Source organism: Hypanus sabinus, chromosome 10, assembly GCF_030144855.1.
Source record: "Hypanus sabinus isolate sHypSab1 chromosome 10, sHypSab1.hap1, whole genome shotgun sequence".
In the NCBI taxonomy this organism is placed as follows: domain Eukaryota; kingdom Metazoa; phylum Chordata; class Chondrichthyes; order Myliobatiformes; family Dasyatidae; genus Hypanus; species Hypanus sabinus.
This window is the reverse complement of record NC_082715.1, coordinates 45,128,290-45,149,734: the sequence shown is the minus strand read 5'-3', so window position 1 is coordinate 45,149,734 and position 21,445 is coordinate 45,128,290. Positions and strand designations below refer to the sequence as shown.

The following is a 21,445-nucleotide window of genomic DNA, read 5'->3' as shown; positions in this document are numbered from 1 at the left end:
GCTCAGTAATATAGTTTCCCTTTACTTTAGTTGTAAGTGGCCTGCAACCACCTGCAGTACATAATTACCATTATTTAAGTTAGTAGTATTAGCCAACAAATGGTTTAGTATGTTATTGAATCTTGTGAAGCAAAGTATCTAGTCTCTGCTCAGGAGTATTCCACAGATACTTGATTGAAGCCAAGAGCTTCTTGCACTGAATGAAGGCTGCAAGCATGTGTCACTTCCTCCTCATTGTCGAACTGTTGAGCAAATTCTGCTTAAGAATGTGCTGAATATATAAAAATATAATTAAATGTTAAGTTGTTTATGGATTGCATTTTTGTATGTTTAGATACAAGCAGCTAGATAGAGTAATAGTTTAACAAGCAGCTTTTCTGACATAATTTTTATTACCATGTTATCTCCTCCGTAGGATTACAATGTATATGAGTCTCTTATTGATTATGCTAGCTTCAGATATTGATAACTTTTTAGTTCTATCTCAGTGAACAAGCATTTATCTACTGTTTAAATTTAAATTACATAGGCCATACTGTATCACAGCCAATCATGGTTCAGAGAAGACCTGGCCAAGGTTTTCATGGGAACAGTGAAGTCAGCTCTGTTCTGTCTCCCCGTTCTGAAAGTGGTGGTCTAGGAGTAAGCATGGTGGAGTATGTTTTGAGATCTTCACCTGGGGATAAACTGGACAGTCGTTTTAGGAAGGGACCATTTGTAAGTAACCAGCCTACAAATTATATATTGTGTGAACTTAAGTATATTGTTTCACTTAAATTTAAATGTTTAGTCACCAGCTTTTAGTGTACTTGGATCAAGACACTTATTTTTGAGCAGTGCTTTAACTTTTTTCTTAACGTGATCTTTGCATTATGTAAACTTAAGTTTTATTAGTAGCTTGCAATTATATTAGGTATTGGTTTGCTAAAGACTAATTTCGTAGGATTGTGAATTTGGGAAGAAATATTTAAATAAACGAGTTTGTAGTAAGTGTAAATGTTAATTTTTTTCTCCACAGATGTTACCTGATCTGCTTGATATGTCCAGTATTTTCTGCTGTTATTTTCTATCTTGTTGACCATTTTGTCCCTGGGATGGCTTTCATTTTATTTTCTCCCTTTTATAAATATGTTGCATATCTGTAATATTCCATATCTTAGACTGTCTGTTGCTAAACTCGAGCCTTTCTTGTCTGTAGATACAGTGCGTGATTTTCTGCCTTTTGAATCACAATGTTTCTTTCAAAATTTAGCAAATTTTCGCAGCTATCTTTTCAATCGTCCTTGTCATTGCTGGAATGTTTTTGGCTATTTGCTGTAATTTTAAGTTAAAATCTGTGTCTTCAAATTCCTTAACTTTCAGTAATATGTGAGCAAAATTGAATATGAATACAGGACTAAATTTGAATGCATGCAGTACTCACAATATTATTTGTAGCAGATTAGAAATCAGCAGGTATGACTTTGTAGGCATCACTGAATTGTGGCTGAAAGAAATGAGAAAATCTGCAGACACTGGAAATCAAGGCAATATATACTAAATGCTGGAGAAACTCAGCAAGCTAGGCAGCATCTGTGGAAATGAATAAGCAGTTGACATTTTGGGCCAAGACCCTTCCTGCGTCCTCATGAAGGATCTTAGCCTGTAATGTTAACTGTTTACTCTTTATTTGTAGATGCAACCTGGCTTGCTGGGTTCCTCCAGCATTTTGTGTGTATTGCTGTGGCTAAAAGAAGATCATAGTTGGGAGTTTAACAACAAAAATGCACATTGTATCAAAAGGACAAGCAGGTAGGTAGAGGGAATAAGGTGGCTCTCTTGGTTAAAAAGTAAGATCAAATCCTTAGAAAGAGATGACACAGGATCTTCATGGGTAGAGTTAAGAAACTGCAAGAGTAAAAAGACATGAATGGGGGATATATACAGTCCTCTGAACAGTAGCCAGAATGAGAGGTACAAGCTACAATGGGAGATGGAAAAAGATATGTAAAAAGGACAAAGTTATGTTAGTCATTGGGGATTTCAGTATGTTGGCAGGTTGTGAAAATCAGGGTAATTTTCATTTTTTGTATTGTGTGGTGAACCAGATTTGATAGGGAGCTCAAGGTAAAGGAACCCTTAGGAGACAATGATCATAGTATAATAGAATACATCCTGTAATTAGAGAGGAAGAAGCTAAAATCAGATGTATCAGTATTATAGCAGAGAAAAGGGAATTACAGAGGCTTGAGAAAGAAGCTGGCCAAAGTTGATTGGAAGGGGACACTAGGGGAGTGACGGCAAAACAGCACTGGCTAGACTTTCTGGAAGCAATTTGGAAGATGCAGGGTAGATCCACCCCAAAGAAATAAGTTGGATGAGGCAACTGGCTGACAAGGGGAGTCAAAAACAACATAAAAGCAAAGGAGAGGTCATATAGCGAAAATTATGGGAACTAGAGGATTGGGAAGCTTTTAAAATTCAACAGAAAGCAATTAAAAAGCATTAAAAAGCAAAAAGCTGAAGTATGAAGATAAGTTGGCAATAATTTAAAGGAGGGTACTGTAAGTTTTTTTTCCCCAGATGTCTATAAAGCGGTATATAAGCGGGAGATTGAAATTCTGGCTGAGTGGTGCCACATCAACAATCACTTATTCAATGCCAGCAAGACCAGAAGCTGATTATTGACTTCAGGAGGAGGAAACCAGAGGTCAATGAGCCAGTCCTCATTGAGGGAACAGAGGTGGACAGGGTCAGCAACTTTAAATTCCTCTGTTATCATTTTAGAGAACCTGTCTTGGGCTCAGCATGTAAGTGCAATTACGAAATAAGCACGGCAGCTCCTCTACTTTCTAAGAAGTTTGCAAAGATTTGGCATGACATCTAAAACATTGATGCACTTCTATAGATGTGTGGTGGAGAATATATCACATCCTGGTATGGAAACACCAATACTCTTGAATAGAAAATCCTACAAAAAGCAGTGGATACGCCCTCGTCCATCATGGGTAAAGCCCTGCACCATTGAGCACATCTACATGGAGCATTTTTGCAGCAAACCATTACCCATGATCAAGGACCCTCACCACTTAGGTCATGCTCTCTACTTGCTGCTCCCATCAGGAAGAAGGTACAGGAGTCTCACCCCTCACACCAGCAGGTTCAGGAACAGCTATTACCCGTCAAGCATTAGGCTCTTGAAGCAGAAGGGATTATTTCAGTTGCCCCATCACTGAACTACTCCCACAACCTATGGACTCACTTTCAAGAACTCTTTATCTCATGTTCTTGATATTTATTGCTTAATTGTATTTGCTCAGTTTGTTGTCTTTTTCACACTGGTTGTCTGCCCTGTTAGAGCAGTCTTTCATTCATTCTATTATGGCTCTATTTATTGAGTATGTGTGCAAGAAAATGAATCTCAGCATTATATATGGTGACATATATGTGCTTTGATAATAAATTTACTTTGAACTAAAGAATAAAAGTGAGAAGAGTGGATATTGGACTGCTGAAAAATGACACTGGAAAGGTAGTAATGGGGGACAAAGAAATAGCAGGTGAATTCTGCTAATAGTGGAAGTATTTTGCATAAGTCTTCACAGTATGCCAGAAATTTGAGGAATTTTTCTAGCATGCCATATCTCAAAACCCGTGTATTGTCATGTTCATGGAACCAATTTGAGAATGAGTTCATTGTATTCCAGTGACTGCCACAGTGACCAACTCACAATCCAATAGAATACTTTTGGAATGTGGTGGAATGGGAGACTTGCAAAATGAATGTGCAGCTAACAAATCTGTAGCAACTGTGATGCTATCATGTCAACATAGCGCAACGTCTCTAAGGAATGTATCCAACATCTTGTGGAGTCCATGCCATGAAAAATTCATACCTGTCTGGGGAGAAAAACAGGTGTCCTACTCAGTCTAGAAAGGTGTTCCTAGGTGTACTGAGCATAATTCTGAAGCTCTATAAGGCATTGCTTCGACTGCACTTGGAGTATAGTGAGTGGTTTTGGGCCCTTTATCTAAGTTGGAGAGGAACCAGAAGAGGTTCAGAAGTGATTCCAGGAATGAAAGAGTTAACATGAGAAATGCTCAATGGATCTGGACTTGTGTTCACTGGAATTTAGAAGAGTGAGGAAGATCTCATCAGGAGGATGTTTTCTATAGTGGAGAGGAGTAGAACCCGAGAGCACAGCCTCAGAATACAAGAAATCCCTCTAGAACAGAGATGAAGAGCCAGGGTGGTGAATCTGTGGAATTCACTGCCAGAGGTGGCTGTGGAGGCCAAGTCTTAGAGTATACTTAAAGAGAAGGTTGATATTTCTTGATTAGTAAATGCGTTAAAGGTTACAGAGAGCAGGCAGGAGAAAGAGGTTAAGAAGAATAATAAATCAGCCGCAATGGAATGGCAGAGCAGACTCAATGGGCCAAATGGCCTAATTCTGCTCTTATTTCTTATGGTCTTATGGCTACAAATCAAATTCAACCTCTGTCTCCTACTGACTCCATCTTAGTTCCATGAAACTCTGCCTGCCCTTAACCTGGATTACCCTGTCACCTCATTAAAGTAATTTCAGTTTGAATAAAACTTTTTAAGCTAATTAAAGCATACTTTTCAATGGTTTTAGTTTTAATTTGTTTCTAACAAATGCTGATAGGTTGGAAATGGCTTATTGTTGCGTGAATCCATAAATGCATCCCCTTCTCAACAGCTCTGAGTGTCTCAGAGTGTCGGTCTCAGATTTGGCTTGGATATTATGTGGTTTAGGATCAACTTCATCCTGCCTATTGTGTGAAAATAACAGTTAGGAAGCAATTCATTCCACCAAACCAGTCAACAACTGTTTTGCTATAAGTAGTTATTCTGATTCTATGCAAAAATAAATCTGCCATCACTTTAATCCCTTCATAATTTCTAACATTTGTTATTAAATCGTCCCTTTATTTTGTATGATCTAAATGAAACAGCATCATATTTTTAAACCGTTCTTTGTATTTTCTATTCATCAAGTAATGTCTTGATCATGACTTTTCCAAAAGTGTGATGATTACTTTCCAGCTTATAGGATTATATATTGGCTCATAATTATATTCTCAGTTTGTTCCACCTCTCTTAATACCATTTTGTGCTATTATTTTTCAAGTTTTGCTGTATTTGGACTCTATCGTTTATGAAGTTAAATTCGACACAGGTAGATGCATAGAAATCAGATGCTTTTGTTTTAAAAATATTAGAAATGCATTGCAGTATTCTGTGGGGATATTTTTCTTTATCAAGTCCAAATCTGTAGGAAAAGAATTACTGAGATAAAGTCTCAATTACTGAGAATTTTAATATTTTCCTTTGTTGAATATTCATTGGTTAGAAACTAATTTTTTGTGCACATTTTATGTCAAATGTTCTGATGTACAGTGAAACAATGTTAATGGAAGCTAATGGAATGAAGCCCAATTCCCCCCCCCCCCAATTTACCTTAAACTTTTATTTTTAATTGTATGTGCACTAAAATGCTTTGACTCTTGATGCAGCCTTCCATGAACTTCATGCCCTTTCCCCTTGGTATTTGCATGCAATTTTCCTTTGAAGTTCATTACTTCCTTCGTTTTGTTTTCTTGGGTTCTCCATTCTTCCAATCATTGTCTTTCATTTTTACTTTTTGAACATTTTTCTCCCCTCATCCTCTTCTGTTATTTACATTGTCTTTTAAATTGCTTAATTGCATTAATTCTTTATCTTTGGTTTCTCTTTACCAGCAGTAAAACTTAATACACTGTCTTCTAGCTTAGCTAACCACCTTGCACACCAAGGTGTCTGGGGAGCTCCTTTATTTCAAGCATTGTGATGCCACTGACTTTGCCACTGATTTAGAATCAGAATCAGGTTTGATATCACTGGTGTATGTTGTGAAATTTATTGTTTTGTTTCAGCAGTACATCACAATACATAATTACAATAAAAGTATGCATAAAAAGAAAATTAAATAAAATAAGTAGCACAAAAAGAGAGGAAAAATACTGAAGTGGTGTTCAAAGATACATTGTCTATTCAGTGTGTGTCCTCAGGCACCTCTACCACCACTTTGATGGTAGTATGTCCTGGGTGATGGGGCCCTTAATGATAGATGTTGCCTTTTTGAGGCATTGCCTTTTGAAGGTGTGCTGGATGCAGGGGAGTCTAGTGCCCATGATGGAGCTGGCTGAGTTTACAACTTCTGCAGCTTTCCCGATCCTGTAGAGTAGCATCTCAAACCAGACAGTAATCCAAACAATACATCTGTAGAAATTTGCGAGTAGTTTTGGTGATGTGCCAGTTCTCTTCAAACTCCTAATGAAATTGTCTTGCCTTCTTAGTAATTGCATCAATATGTTGGGCCCAGGATAGATGGTCAAAGATGTTAGCATCCAGGAACTTGAAACTGCTCACCCTTTCCACTTCTGATTCCTCGCCGATGACTGGTGTCTTCTCTTGGCTTCCTTTCCTGAAGTTCACAATTTCCTGAATTCCTTGGACTGATTTCAGTTGTGTGTAATATTGTTGCTGTGACACCACTCAACTGGCTGATTGATCTCGTTCCTGTATGCCTCCTCATTACCATACTGCCAACAATTCGCTCCTGTATATATCTGTACACTTGCCATTGGACATATTAAGCACTAACCACCAGACCTGTCTTTGGAGGTGGGTTAAACATTTCTTCTACCTACTAGCAACTTCTCCAATTAAGTGTGGTCCTCTTGTTTGCTCCCAATTCACCATTTAAACTGTCCCTTCCAGGTCAACTTAATTTATTCATAGTGAAGCCCCCCGGCCCTCTCCATGAAATGTTTTAAGCTGTTTTCTTTGAGAAGATTGCAGATGTTGGCCTTCAGAGGCTAAGTAGTAATTAGTTAATTGATACTTTCTCTTGCCTGAATCAAAAGACTCACTGATTATTAGCCATCTGTACATCTAATGGTTTTGTTAGATGCAGATATTTTAATGAGGACTATGACAATTCAAAAAACTGAAAGCAATTATTTTTATTAATCTTACTGAAAGCCCAGGCTTGAATTGATTTGGTTTTATGCTAATGTAATTCTGACTCTTCTCTCAGCTCTGTTTACTTTTTCTTGTTGCAGTTCTTTGAAGTATCCTTTTAACTGGGTTGATTTGTATGTGCCCTAATCTTCCATTGGCTTGGGATTGAACATTGAAAATGCTTTTGGGTATGACTTTGTCTTAAAGGCACAATAATGATTTAGATTTTTAATGTTTAACTACAAAATTTGAAAGATGAATGCAGTTTCTGTAAATTAGATGGAGTTCATGGTATGTTAATAGATAAGTGGGTCTTCCTAGGCATTATTTGGACATTTGGCAATCTGTTCATAACAAAAAAAGTCAGATAATCTTTTATTGGGAGATATAATGTGAGAGACCTAGGTGGGAAGGAAAACAATTCTAAAGTTTGGATTCAGGACACTCCAATATTTAGAATGTAAATTGTAGAAAACGATACCCTTTTGCATATGCAGTAGTATCGGATTTTCCCATGTCTTAGTTCTGTAAGGCCCATTGACCCACTGAGTGTATGTCAATTCACTCTCCTGTTCACTTCCCTGTTCTCTCTTACAATTCATGGAATTTCTGTGTGTATTTTGAAACAGTATGCTTCTTAGTAGCTGTAGGATATTGTGAAAACTTAGTCTTTGTTTTTAATGTACAGAAGAAAACACTGAACTTGTCAGATCTCTTTGAAGAGTCCAAAAACAAGACTTAAAAATATAAAGGGCAGTATTTTGTGTAAAGCAATGAAATATAGCTTGCCCATCATTCTTTGATGTTCTTTTCTGCTAAATTTCTTTGAGGGTCTACTGCTAAGTAGATCTAGAACTACTGCAGTATAATTTTTTAACAATTAACGTGTAGGATCAGAGTGCATCTATCAGATGTAGTGTAATACTTTTAAGAAAAAAAGTCTTTCATTGGATGTTCAGAGCACATAAATAATCAGAAAAGGAAATGAGCAAAAAAGTTTAGTGAACAGATTTCCATCAGATATAAAAGTCAAAACCAGGTTCTGTTGCAAATTAACATTTTATGCCAAGCTACTTCTAAATGTCCATTTGACATTAAAACCATAAGACCTAGGAGCAGAATTGAGCCATTCGGTACTTTAATCCTGGCTGATTTATTTCCCTCTCAACCCCATCCTCCTGCCTTCTCCCTGTAACCTATCAGGCCCTGAATAGTCAAGAACTGACCAGCTTCTATCATAAATACAGCCAATGAGTTGGCTTCCACAGCCGCCTATGGTAATGAATTCCACAGATCCGCCATCCTCCAGATAAAGAAATTCCTCCATCTCAGTTATAAATTGACATCCCTCTATTCTGAGGCTGTGCCTCTGGTCTTAGACGCTCCCACCATAGGAAACATCACCTCCACATCCACTCTATCAAGGCCTTTCAGTATTTGATAGGTTTCAATGAGATCTCTCCTCATTCTTCTAAATTCCATTGACTACAAGCCCAGAGCCATTAGTTGCTCCACATACGATAACCCTTTCATTCCTGGAATCATTCTTGTGAACCTCCTCTAAACCCACTCCACTGTCAGCAGTCAGCAAATATTTTCTTAAATAAGTGGCCCCAAACTGCTCATAATGAGGCCTATCCAGAGCCTTAGTAAGTCTCATTATATCCTTGCTTTTATATTTTAGACCTCTGAAATGAATGCAAACATTGCATTTGCCTTCCTCCCCACTGACTCAACCTGCAAACTAACCTTTAGGAAAAACTGCACGAGGACTCCCAAGCCTCTTTGCACCTCAAATTTTTGAATTTTCTCCCCATTTAGAAAATAGTACGTGGTTTTATTCCTTTTACCAAAGTGCATGATCATACACTTCCTGACACTATTCCATTGGCCATTTTTTGCCCATTCTCCTAATTTGTGTCCTTTTTTAGCCTCTCTGCTTCCTCAACACTTCCTGCCCCTCCACTTGTCTTTGTATAGTCTGCAAAATTTGCCACAAAGTCATCAATTCTGTCATCAGATCGACGTGCAACATAAAAACAGAGCAGACCCAACACTGACCCTGCAGAAGACCACTTGTCACTGGCAGCCAATCAGAAAAGGCTCCTTTTATTCCTACTCATTTTTTTTTCCATTTTGCCAGTCAGCCAATGCCCTATTCATGCTCATATCTTTCCTGTAATACCATAGGCTCTTATCTTGTCAAAGGCTTTCAGAAAATCAAAGTGCACAACTGCCATTGATTCTTCTTTGTCTGTCTTGCTTGTTATTTCTTCAAAGAATTCCAACAGATTTGTCAGGTAAGATTTCCCCTTAAAGAAACCATGCTGACTTCCATCTATTATCATGTGCCTCCAAGTACCTGCAACCACATCCTTAACAATAGACTCCCAGCATCTTCTCAACCACTGAGATCAAGCTAACTGACCTATAATTACCTTTCTTCTGCCTTCATCCCATCTTGAAGAGTGTTGTAACATTTGCAATTTTCCAGATCTCCAGAACTATGTCAGAATCTACTGATTCTTGAAAGATCATTACTAATGCCTTCACAATCTCTTTAGCTATCTTTTAGAATCCAGGGGTGTACTCCATCTGGTCAAGGTGACTTTTCTCCATTCAGGCCTTTCAGCCCTCCAAGCACCTTCTCCTTATTAATAACAACTGCTCTCGCTTCTGCCCCTGACACTCTCAAACTTCTGGCAAACTGCTACCGTCTTTCAGAGTGAAGACTGATGTAAAATACCTATTCAGCTTGTGTGCCGTTTCATTGTCCCTCATTACTACCTCTCCAGCATCCATTTCTGGTGATCCAATATATGCTTTCACCCCTCTTTTACTCTTTGTATATCTGAAAAATCTTTTAGTATCTTCTGATATTATTGGCTAGCTTACCTTAATATTTCATCTTCTTCCACCCCCCACATGGGTTTTTTTTTAAACATTCCCTTATCCTCTAATTTCCCACTAACTTTTGCTTTATCGTATACTCTGTTTTTCTTCTGTGTTGACTTCCATGTCAAGTGCAGGTTTCACCATGATGTCTTTGAAGGCAGCCTAAAACCTCAACTTTTTGTTCTTTTACATAAATATTGCCTGGCCTGCTGAATTCCTCCCAACATTTTGTGTGTGTGTTACTTGGATTTCCAGTATCTGCAGATTTTCTTTTTTTTTGTGCCTTTAGAATACTTCTGTGGGGTGTATCTTCTCTTCCACTCTTGAATTGCACCCCAAAACTCCAGTGATTTCTGCACTGCTGTTATCCATGCTAGTGTCCCCATCCGATCATCTTTAGTCAGCTCCTCTCTCATTCCTCTGTATTTCCCTTTACTCCACTGTACTGCTGATACATCTGACTTTAGCTTCTTCTCAAATTGCGGGTTGAATTCTGTCATATAAAGTCCACTGTCTCCTAAGTGCTCCTTTACCTTAACCTCCGTAATCCTATCTGGTTCATTACACAATGCCCAGTCCAGAACAACTAATTCTGTAGTGGCCTGAACCACAAACTGCTCTAAAAAGCCATCTTGTAGGCATTCTACAGATTCTTTCTCTTGTGTTCCAGCACCAACTTGATCTTCCCAATCGTACCTGTATATTGAAATCCCCCAGGACTATTGTAACATTGCCCTTTGGCATGCATTCTCAATATCCAGTTGTAATTTTTAGCCTACATCCTGGCTACTCTTCAGAGGGCTGTATATAACTCCCATCAAGAATTCTGTCTTTCTATCCCATGTTACCTCTTTATAAGGACTTGATTTTATGTTTTACCAACAGAGCCATGGCACCCCATGCCTACCTGCTTGTCCTTTTGATACAATGTGTCCATGGATTTTAAGCCTCCAACTATGATCTTGCAGCCAGGACTCTGATGCTCATGACATATCTGCCAATCTCTAACCGTGCTACAAAATCACCTACCTTATTCTGTATACCGCGTGTATTCCAATATAACAACTTAAGTCCTGTGTTCATCATCTTTTTTGATTTTGACCCCCTTTTTACACTGCAACTCATCCCACTGACAGCAATTTTGCCTTTCATGTGTCTGACCACATGGCCTCTGCTTGTAAACCAGTAGCCCTCCCCCACCTTTTTGTATAAGTTATGCCTTCCCCAGAAGAAATCCCAGTGATGCAGAAATCTGAAACCCTACACCAGTTTCTCAGCCACACATTCATCTGCCAAATCATCTTTTTTGTACCCTCACTGGTGCATGGCACAGGCTGCAGTCCAGAGATTACTACCCTGGAAGTCCTGTTTTTCAGTGTTCTACCTAGTTCCCTAAATTGTCTCTTTAGTATCTCTTCGCTTTGCCTATCAATGTCATTGGTGGTAATATGTACAAAGACTTCTGGCTGCTCACCCTCCCCCTTTTTAGAAAGTGGTGGACCCGATCTGAGCACCCCTGACCTTGGTACCTGAGAGACAAAATACCATCCGGGTGTCTCTATTGCATCCACAGATTCTCATGTCTCGTGTTTATTCTTCTAGCTATGCATTTGTTTTCTCTCTCTCCCTCCCTCTCCCTCTCCCTCTCCCTCTCCCTCTCCCTCTCCCTCTCCCTCTCCCTCTCCCTCTCCCTCTCCCTCTCCCTCTCCCTCTCCCTCTCCCTCTCCCTCTCCCTCTCCCTCTCCCTCTCCCTCTCCCTCTCCCTCTCCCTCTCCCTCTCCCTCTCCCTCTCCCTCTCCCTCTCCCTCCCCCTCTCCCTCCCCCTCTCCCTCCCCCTCCCCCTCCCCCTCCCCCTCCCCCCCTCCCCCTCCCCCTCCCCCTCCCCCTCCCCCTCCCCCTCCCCCTCCCCCTCCCCCTCCCCCTCCCCCTCCCCCTCCCCCCCTCCCCCCCTCCCCCCCTCCCCCCCTCTCCCCCTCTCCCCCTCTCCCCCTCTCCCCCCTCTCCCCCTCCCCCCCTCCCCCCCTCCCCCCCTCTCCCCCTCTCCCCCTCTCCCCCTCTCCCCCTCTCCCCCCTCTCCCCCTCTCCCCCTCTCCCCCTCTCCCCCTCTCCCCCTCTCCCCCTCTCCCCCTCTCCCCCTCTCCCTCTCTCCCCCCCTCTCTCTCTCTCTCCCCCCCTCTCTCTCTCTCCCCCCCTCTCTCTCTCTCTCCCCCCCTCTCTCTCTCTCCCCCTCTCTCCCTCTCCCTCTCCCTCTCCCTCTCCCTCTCCCTCTCCCTCTCCCTCTCCCTCTCCCTCTCCCTCTCCCTCTCCCTCTCCCTCTCCCTCTCCCTCTCCCTCTCCCTCTCCCTCTCCCTCTCCCTCTCCCTCTCTCTCCCTCTCCCTCTCCCCCTCTCCCTCCCTCTCCCTCTCCCTCTCCCTCTCCCTCTCCCTCTCCCTCTCCCTCTCCCTCTCCCTCTCCCTCTCCCTCTCCCTCTCCCTCTCCCTCTCCCTCTCCCCCTCCCTCTCCCCCTCCCTCTCCCTCTCCCCCCCTCCCTCTCCCTCTCCCCCCCTCTCTCTCTCTCTCCCCCCCTCTCTCTCTCTCTCCCCCCCCCTCTCTCTCTCTCTCCCCCTCTCTCTCTCCCTCCCCCCCCCCCCCACCTTACCTTCTGAGCCACAATGCTAGAAACCTAGTTGCTATAGCTTTCCCCTGTAGGTCATCCTTCTCAACTGTATCAAAATAGAATACTTGTTATTGAGGGCAGTGGCCATAGGGATACTCTGTACTGGCTGCCTATTTCCCATCCCTCTCCTGATGGTCATCTAGGTATTTGCCTCCTGCAACTTAGGGATGACTGTCTCCTTGTAGCACCCATGTATCATCTCAGTTTCCTGTATGAGCTGAAGATCATCGAGTTGCAGCTCCACTTCCTTAACATGTTCTCTTATGAGCTGCAGCTCGGTGCACCAGCTGCAGATGTCATTATCCATGAGGCTGGAGGTCTCCCCACATCTCACACAAAGAATGTATCACAACCCCTGGAGACTTTCTCACTGCTCTAACTTATGTACTAAAAGGCAAAGAATGAAGAAGATGAAGAAAGAAATTCACCAGATGCCTTGTCCAAGCCTGCTCTCCCCCAAGCCTGATAGCAAAAGCCTCCCCACTCTAACCCTGGTCCACTCGCTCAATGGTTGCTCTGCTTGTCCCTGGTTTATTTTTATTTGCCCTTGCTTGAAACAATCCGGAGTAGTTTATAAGTAACTTTTAGAAAGTATTGACTAACTTTTCTTCACTTAAACATTAATTTATTGATTTTTTAACGGGAGAGCTGAGTTCCAGCGTCTCGATCCTACGTCATCACGTGACGTCCTCCCCTTATTTGCCCTTGCTAATAAATTGTGACGGCACTGCCATAAAAAAACAAAATCCCATGAAAGCTCAATTTTAAATTAATCTCTTCTTGAACCTGTGTGAGGCCTTCTCCACTGATTCAACTGTGGTTGCACTGCTGAAAACAAAAAAAGGGAAAAATTGTTGAAGTGCCTTGTTTTAAATCTCACCTTCCCTGACCTGCGTGAGGCCTTTTCCGCCGAATGGACTGCGACCGTTGCTTTGACCTAGTTGCCTCCATTTTCCTTTGTGAGTGCACTACTACAGACCTTTGCTTTAGTGCTAAAGCCTCTCATCTACTTATTTGCTGCCCATTACATTATTGATGTACGGTGAGAGCTGATTACCTGAAAGAGTAATTTACAACAGTAATTGTTCATGAGCTTGTTCATGCAGCTGCACCACATTTGCAACATTTCATTGTTTTTTTAACGTGTACAGGATTTATCTATTATTATCCATTTAAATGTTGATTATCTGATCTCAGCCCTAAATAGTTATTGCGCATTATGGAGATTTCTTTTTGCTTAGTCTATTCCTTGAATTTAAACTGAAGTGATATTTGATGTAGAGTGCTATCACCTTTATTTCTTGCTTTTAAATGGATTACTGGTAAAGCAGGCATGTCTTCAATTATTAAGAAAATTATTTGATGTAATGATCTCTTTGTCATCGGTTTCCTCTTTATAAATGTTTGTATAGGCTGATGAATGCTCATGCTCATTACAGCTTGTGGATAATAGTTATTACTGTTGGCTGGTGTTCAAGAAACAGATGATTGCCAATGTTACCAATTGTTGATTGTAATTTAGTGATACTTGCTGGAAAAGTCTGAGTGTTTTGGGTGAAGAAGAGTTCAATATCAGCCTATTGCTATAGAATTGTGAAATCTATTGTCTAGATCATTTGCAGAGAATTAACATTTAGCAGAGATGTATGTATCTATGGAGCAATACTTTGGCCCAAGCCAAGCCAAAATGTAAGCTTCAGTGCATCTTAAGTGAAGTACAATAATGGCTCTTTCTACTTCTTCCTAAGCTTGTATTGTTTTAATTTTTGCTAACTAAAAGGTCATTCTGAAATTTCTTTCTGCACTAAGCGTTCAGCAAAAAATGAATGTAGAAATCATGTAAAGTATCAAGCTCAGCTACATAGCAAAGCAATGGTCAAAACAAATTCAAAGTTGAGAGGAGTGACAAGGAAAAATATTAAACAACTGAGTTTAACCTGAGGTTAAGAAGAGCAATTTTGAAGATATTTGAAGGAGAAGGAAACTAGGAATAATACGGAAAAATGTAATTTCTTTAGTATTCTGAAGAGATTTCTCAGGGAGATTTCTGGATTATGATGTGATGCCAGAGCTAATTTTAACAAAACACCACTGAAAGCACGTATAGCAGCCTTGCCACTATTCTGGTTAGACTAACAGAGCTTCTGAATTGAAACAGGGGCTTTCCTTGTTTATATGACGTCGTTAGTATTTATGAAGAAATACATCCTTTAACTTTCCTATTGGGCATTTAAAATATTTGGAACATTGGTTCTGCTTGGAAATATCCTGATGTAAACTAATGATGAGGACTCTAAACAGTATGTCTCTGTAGTATGCCTGCTTTAGTGGATTTGTTTCATTAGGGTGCTGGAGACACAGAGCCTGATGAAAATGACAAGGCTGATCAGAAAGGGAAATCATCACCATTCGAGGAAGATAAAAAAAGAGATCTGACACAAGATGATATTTCCAAAGCTAATGGGCTAGTTTTGCAGAATGGAATAGATACAGATTGCAAAGACTTCAAGTAAGTGTCTTATTTCGGTATTCATAAATTTTGTGAAAGTTTATAAGCTATCAGACTTACTTTCATAAATTAAATGTTGGCATGCTATCAAGTGCTCAGGTAGTCTATTTCGAAGTCTTGCAGCAGTGCAAGTCTGAGCAGACCAAGTATAAGGGCTATATAAAAATGACTTGAAAATAGGCCTCCCCTCCATTTCTGCCCTGCCCTTTGTAAGGAATAGGGCAAGGTGTATTGTCAGTACAATTTTGCTGGTTTCATCTGAAGCTACTTCAAGTTTGTTTATTTCTGGAATGGCTAATTTTAGTCAATATCCAGTCATAGACAAGAACTAGCAAAATAACAAGAAAGGTATCTCCAACCAAACTTTAGTGTGTTTACAACTAACTTAACTGTTACTTAGAATGCAAAGTTGTCACCTAATGCCAATTTTTATAAACTCTATACTGGAATTTTATATTAGATAATTTTTGAAGATGAAGATTTCACAGCTTGTATCATGGCTCGATTTTTAATACAGACTGAGAGAAAGAGCTTGAATTGCTTTAATTCAACTTGCAATCAATTACATCCTCTACAGTGAAATCTAATATTCTCAAATCACAATATGACAAGACCATGTTTGCACATTCTTATAAGTCTTCTTGATTTCTATCATCTCTGCAGACTTTTCCACACCCTATATGCGCCATTAGATACAAGTTTTCTCCTTACTGCAGTTATTCTGCCATCTGGATTAAGAAACTTACATTGAGGGTAGTTGCCTATATCTGCTTGTAGTCTTTTGATTATAAATATACACTTCTCCAACACGTTTAGGGGTATCGGGTGGAGGAGGGTTTGGAAATTGAAAAGGAATCAACAAAATGCAGCAAGTTTTTTTTATTGTAGGCTTATTTTAAGAGAAAGGTATCTGGGGAATAATAGATTTTTATAGTATATAGTAAATGAGAAACAACATCATCAATATATTTAGATTTAAAATATGGAAGAAACCATCTCACAGACTTTGGGTGGTTTGGAGCTGAATTTACCAATGGATGAAAGGTTTTACCCTTGGGTTTCAACTATTTGCTTTGAGTAAAGAAGAGCATGGAGGAAGTCATTGATCTGTGACTCAAGTGGGATATACTGGTAACTTAATGTTATTTCTTGATATTAAGATCTGGAGAAAATGTTTATTATTAATATATCATCAGTAATAGATATGCTTAGAGATCATTGTTAAAATGTTGCCATTGCTATCCATTTTTCAATAAATGGTCCTTGTATGATTAAAAAAAAATTTGTTATCAACGAAAGTGATTCATTTCCAAGGATAATTACAGTTTCCCATTTAAAAGGAATCTTAACTCATGGATGACTGCTTAGAATTTCAAATTGTTTCTATATATTTGTCATTTTACATGGAAGGCATAAGGGACGATGCATGATATTTTTGTAAATGTGCCTTGACATTGCTCTATATCTGCAGTTGCTGATGTGCAGTATCTGCCGCATACAAATTCAGATAGAATGTGAATTATGTTTCAGTGATATATAGGCAGCTTTGCAATTGGTTTTGGAAGAAAAAGAAGCTATCAGGTGTGCTGTCTTACATATATCGTAATAGATATTAAGTCAGTAGTGGTTAGGTGAGAACTACAACGAGCACAGTTTCCTATGAGAGGTGGAAAGTTTTATGGAACCAAAAAGTACTTCATCATTCATGGGTGACCAATTCACACTCCGGCAGTTCAAAGGCATTTCTAATATTTCTAATATTTTGATGTCATTTCTGTCAATTTTGACGTAATTGTTACTTTTTAGATTTGTCATAATCATTTTTGAAACAAAATGAACAAAGTATATTCAGTTAATCAGAAGCTATATTTCCCATTAAGTTAGCAGTAATATCCTGCTACACTAAGGGCGATTTCTGTTGCAGAGAGAATTTTGTGCCTAAGGACATTTCCATGTCAAAAAAATGACTGGAGGAGGGGAGAAGTCAGTTTGGATAATGATGGGGAGTTGTGGAGGACAAGTATTTGAGAAAGGACCCAACATGTTTTAAGAGGTCCCAAAAGTGTACCAAACCTGGGGAAAAAATGTGCTTGTATGTTGATATTAGTGCATGAATCTTCAAATAATCAGCAGATGCCATTTGAGGGATAAGGGCCACAGCATTTTATTTACCTATTTATTTCATTAATTTGTTTGATAATGAGAAGTAATTTGCGGTAAACTAAAAAGAGGGTAAATTTGAATTTTACAGGCACTCAATATCTAGTATTTATAATATTTCAATAATTGTTTTAATAGCAGTATGAACTGCCCATTAAACTTTTTAAAGTAGCTTTTTAATTCAAATACTGCCTTTTTAAAGAGTGTGCATATTGCATTTAACAGAAAACTATAAATCGTTATTTGTATTTTTATGCTGCACAGTCGTACTCCTGGAAGTCATCAAGCCTCTCCCACAGAAGTGGCTGAACGCCTGGGTCCAAACCAAAATACTTCAGAAGGTTTAGTCCAATTGTCTAATACTACAACAAATAAACCATCTGGAGAAGAGTTCCATAATTCTGACACTCAAAGTTTAGACACCATTGAGGCCGCAGTTGGCTTAGATCATTTGCAGTTTGACTATTCAAGCGGTCAAGTGTCCATGGACTCCTCAGCAGCAGCAGCTGTAGGTCTTTTTGACTACAACTCCCAGCATCAGGTTAGTCTTTTTTGCTGAGTGACTTGATGTTTGATTCTCCCCCATGTAAGCATTATTAACTGAGTTGAGTACATTTGAAATAGAAAAGTATATCAGAATGTTACAAAACCCCAAACATATTGCAACAACTTGGTTAAAATCAGTGCTTCACATTAAAAAAAAAGGTTTTCCTAAAATAAATCAGCTATGTGTGCCTATAGAAGATGATTTAAAAAAAAATGTTCAATCAGAATTTGAGTAACTCTTTCCTTCTGAAAACCATTTTAATGGCTTAACCATTTCTGCTAGAAAATTGATGTGGCTCCTGCCACCAAAGGGAAATTGGCATATGCTGTTGTATAGTTTTGCCAATGTCAAGTATTTTCAGAGTGTAATAATAAGCTTTTAAAAATTTATATGTTTTAATATAGGTTCTGATTCAAATTGAAGTTGCTTTCTTATTTTAATCTTGCCTCCAGGAAATTACGTGATTTTAACTATTTATCATCATTTTTTTTCCAACAAAGCTTACCAGGAATAATGTATATATTCTTTCTAAACATTTCCTTCCACAAAATTTTATTTGACAGTTTCAGCATGTTTGTTGAAGGAAATCACTGTTAATGTTCATTAATGCTTGCATTCAATGTGAATTTTCATCTTATTCATATTAAACCAATTTTTGCATTTTTAAATTTTCTTTCTAGTTAAAAATTTCACAGCTTTGTGCTTACAGGTTTACTTTCCTCCTGCTCTATCTGTGCAGTATTTAAATCTAAGTAGTTCTATAAAAAGTAAGTGAATTAACATGATATATGATACTGTGAAAAGTCTTAGCCACGCATATATAGTTAGAGTGCTTGAGACTTTTGCACAGTTCTGTAGTAATTTTATGTATTGCACTGTACTGCTGCTGCAAAGTAAAGCAAATTTCATGACGTGAGTGATGATAAACCTGACTCTGATGTGGGTTTCTTTTGTGGACTGAGAATGGGAAGGAGGCAGAGAGAGTGGAATCATGGTTGGGAAAAGGGGAGGGGAAAAAGGAGGGAGCAGAAAGGACCAAAGACATTCTACAATGATCAATAAACAAATTGTTCGGAATCAAATAACCTTGTTTGGAGTCTCAGGGATGGGTGTGCCTGCACTCACAACACCCCTCTTCCACCCAGCACTCTTCCTCTGCCACCTGTTCTACATCCATCTCAAGGTGCTCCACCCTTGCATTTCTCTACATCTTTTGCTGCCACCAGATTTACAAATTTGCTCTCCTTTCCACAATGACAAATACAGTATTGTTCAAAAGTCTTGGGCACCCTAGGTTTATGAATAAGTATGTAGACAGTGGTGCTTGAAAGCTTGTGAAACCTGTAGAATTTTCTCTATTTCTTCATAAGTATAACCAAAATATGATCAGATCTTTCCACAAGTCTTAAAACTAGATAAACAGCACTCTATTAAATAAGTAACACAAAACAAGTTGTACTATTTATTTATTTATTGGGAAAAATTATCTATTATTACATGTATTTGTTGGAAAAAGTATGTGTAACTCTGGGGTAATGCCTTCTACAAAAGCTATATGGAGTCAGGGGTTCCAGTCAATGAGATGAGGTTGGAGGTGTGGGTTGTAGAGGTGCCCAGCCTAATTAAAAAAAAGGCACACAAAGTCAGGTTACTGACAGAGCCTGTTCTTCTCAAGAAAGATCTGTTAATGTGCACCATGCCTCAATCAAATCAACTTTCAAGGGCCTTAGAAGAATTATGGAGATGCATGAAGCTGGAAAAGACTACACAGTGTTTCTAAAAATTTGAGTACTTAGCAGTCCACAGTAAGCCAAATTGTCTACAAATGGTGGAATTATCTCTTAAAGTCAGTCAGTGACTCTCTGTTAGTGGAGTTTTCTGTGTTTTAGTATATTATGTGTTGCTGTTGAAGCATTTTCACTGGATATTCAATAACATCAGTAAATCTTCCAATCGCATTCTTTTAAACTTCCACTCTTATTCAAAGAAGCACAATTACTATCAAAGTATGTATACAACTCTGAGATTCATCCTCCTGCAGGCAACCATAAAAACAAAGAAAGACTATGGCCCGTTCAAGAAAACATCAATTACCCAGAGTATGAAAAAAGAACACATTACATAAATAGTAAAAAGCGAGTGAACAACACAACGAATGTTAATTGTCAATCCAAGAGTCTTCAGTTTAGTTCAGTTCAGCATCATGCCACTAGCCACTACACAGAGCCATTCTTCGCCAAGTGCCCCAGGTTTGTATTGATCACCCTAATCAAACCGCTCAAAAATAACGAAAAAGAAGAATAACCAGAATCCAGATATACATGGAACATGAACATCAACGCCCCCCAAAATGAGCCCATAGGTTTACCGATCAATCCTTGCAACGTGGATCCCAAGACTCCTGTACTTTCCTCTGACAGAAGCTAGCGACAGGGAGAGGAATACCAGTCACACAGGCTGATGGTGCCGAACACCCGCCTGGCCTTTGCTCTCACCCTCGTTGACTTCAACCTTGCTTGCATCTAGCCCACCAGGTCACACAGTCTGCTCCTAACCTCAAAGACATCTCCGTGCCAGGTCACTCAGCCTTAAAATGCGCATCAAGTTGTAAATCACAGGTTCTAATCACATGTAGTAAAAGAATCATATTTAAAAGAAGAAAATTAATTTTGTTAACTATCTGCAGGGCATTGTCATTGGTTGTGTTGTTTGCTTGCACCACTTTGAGACCTCCCAGTTTCCCCAGATTTTAATTAGTATATTAAGATGAGGTTTGAGAGTCATGATGCTTGCAAAATTATTTTTGCCTCTTCCTGTTTAAACATGTTTTAAAATTATTTTCATGAACTAATAGTTTGAAGCAGAATATCAGGGTATTAATGATAAGATTCTGAAAGATAGTTCAGTAAGGTAAATCTATTCCAACCTAAAAGGGACTCCTGTGCTGGTGAACCCACTGTTCAAGCCAGAACAAAGGACTTGTTTGAGGTTAAACCACCTTTTGTTTTCTTGTGGCTTTTCATATAATCACCTTCCACAGTTGGTTTCTAGTTGAGCATAAAAGATAAAAGGCTATGTCATCATCTGAGATGAAAGCAATTATTTTGAATTCTTGGAACTTTAAACAAGCATTGTTATGCTAGATGCACTGCATATACTGTATATGCTAAGTGCAATGTTAAAGTAATAGATTTAAAAAAATTCTGTATAGTGTTATGATACAGAAAGATAGCAAAGGCAACAAGTTTTTCATTCAGAAATGTATGTAATTAGATTGAGGGTGTTTTGAAGTGATTTTATACAGGAAGTCATTGTAATGTTAAGGACAACACCTTATAAGATGGAAGGAATTGGATAAATGCTTGGGAAGAGGGAAAAGAGTTACTGGGCCAAGCGAGAATGTATATTGGACGAACTGGAAAACTCTTTAAAAGAATGACCCCAGGCACAGTGGTCTTCTGTGTAATTGATTCTGTGATTTGCAGGTAAAGGCAGGACAATCCTGACTGATATGCTAACAGGAAGATTCATTTAATTGATTTACATCATTCATATGTTTGTGTCTGATCTCATTCTCTCCTGGTTTTTACCAATGTTAACGTCTCTGTGTAGTGTCTAACACCTGTATGAAGCTAGCTTGGAATTATTAAATTGTAAGGTCCAATATTTTT

At 39.2% G+C, this 21,445-nt stretch overlaps 1 protein-coding gene across 5 annotated transcripts in view; it reads left to right on the top strand.

The window, feature by feature from the left end:
* LOC132400629 (pumilio homolog 2-like) overlaps positions 1-21,445 on the top strand; it is a 139,499-nt gene that overhangs the window by 60,039 nt on the left and 58,015 nt on the right. For 4 of the 5 annotated variants that reach the window (XM_059981792.1, XM_059981789.1, XM_059981791.1 and 1 more), the window contains exons 5-7: positions 530-717; positions 14,904-15,067; positions 17,492-17,768. In XM_059981792.1, the coding sequence (XP_059837775.1) occupies positions 530-717; positions 14,904-15,067; positions 17,492-17,768 (629 nt within the window). The remainder of the gene's footprint in view (positions 1-529; positions 718-14,903; positions 15,068-17,491; positions 17,769-21,445) is intronic. The other variant, XM_059981790.1, reaches the window with a different exon arrangement.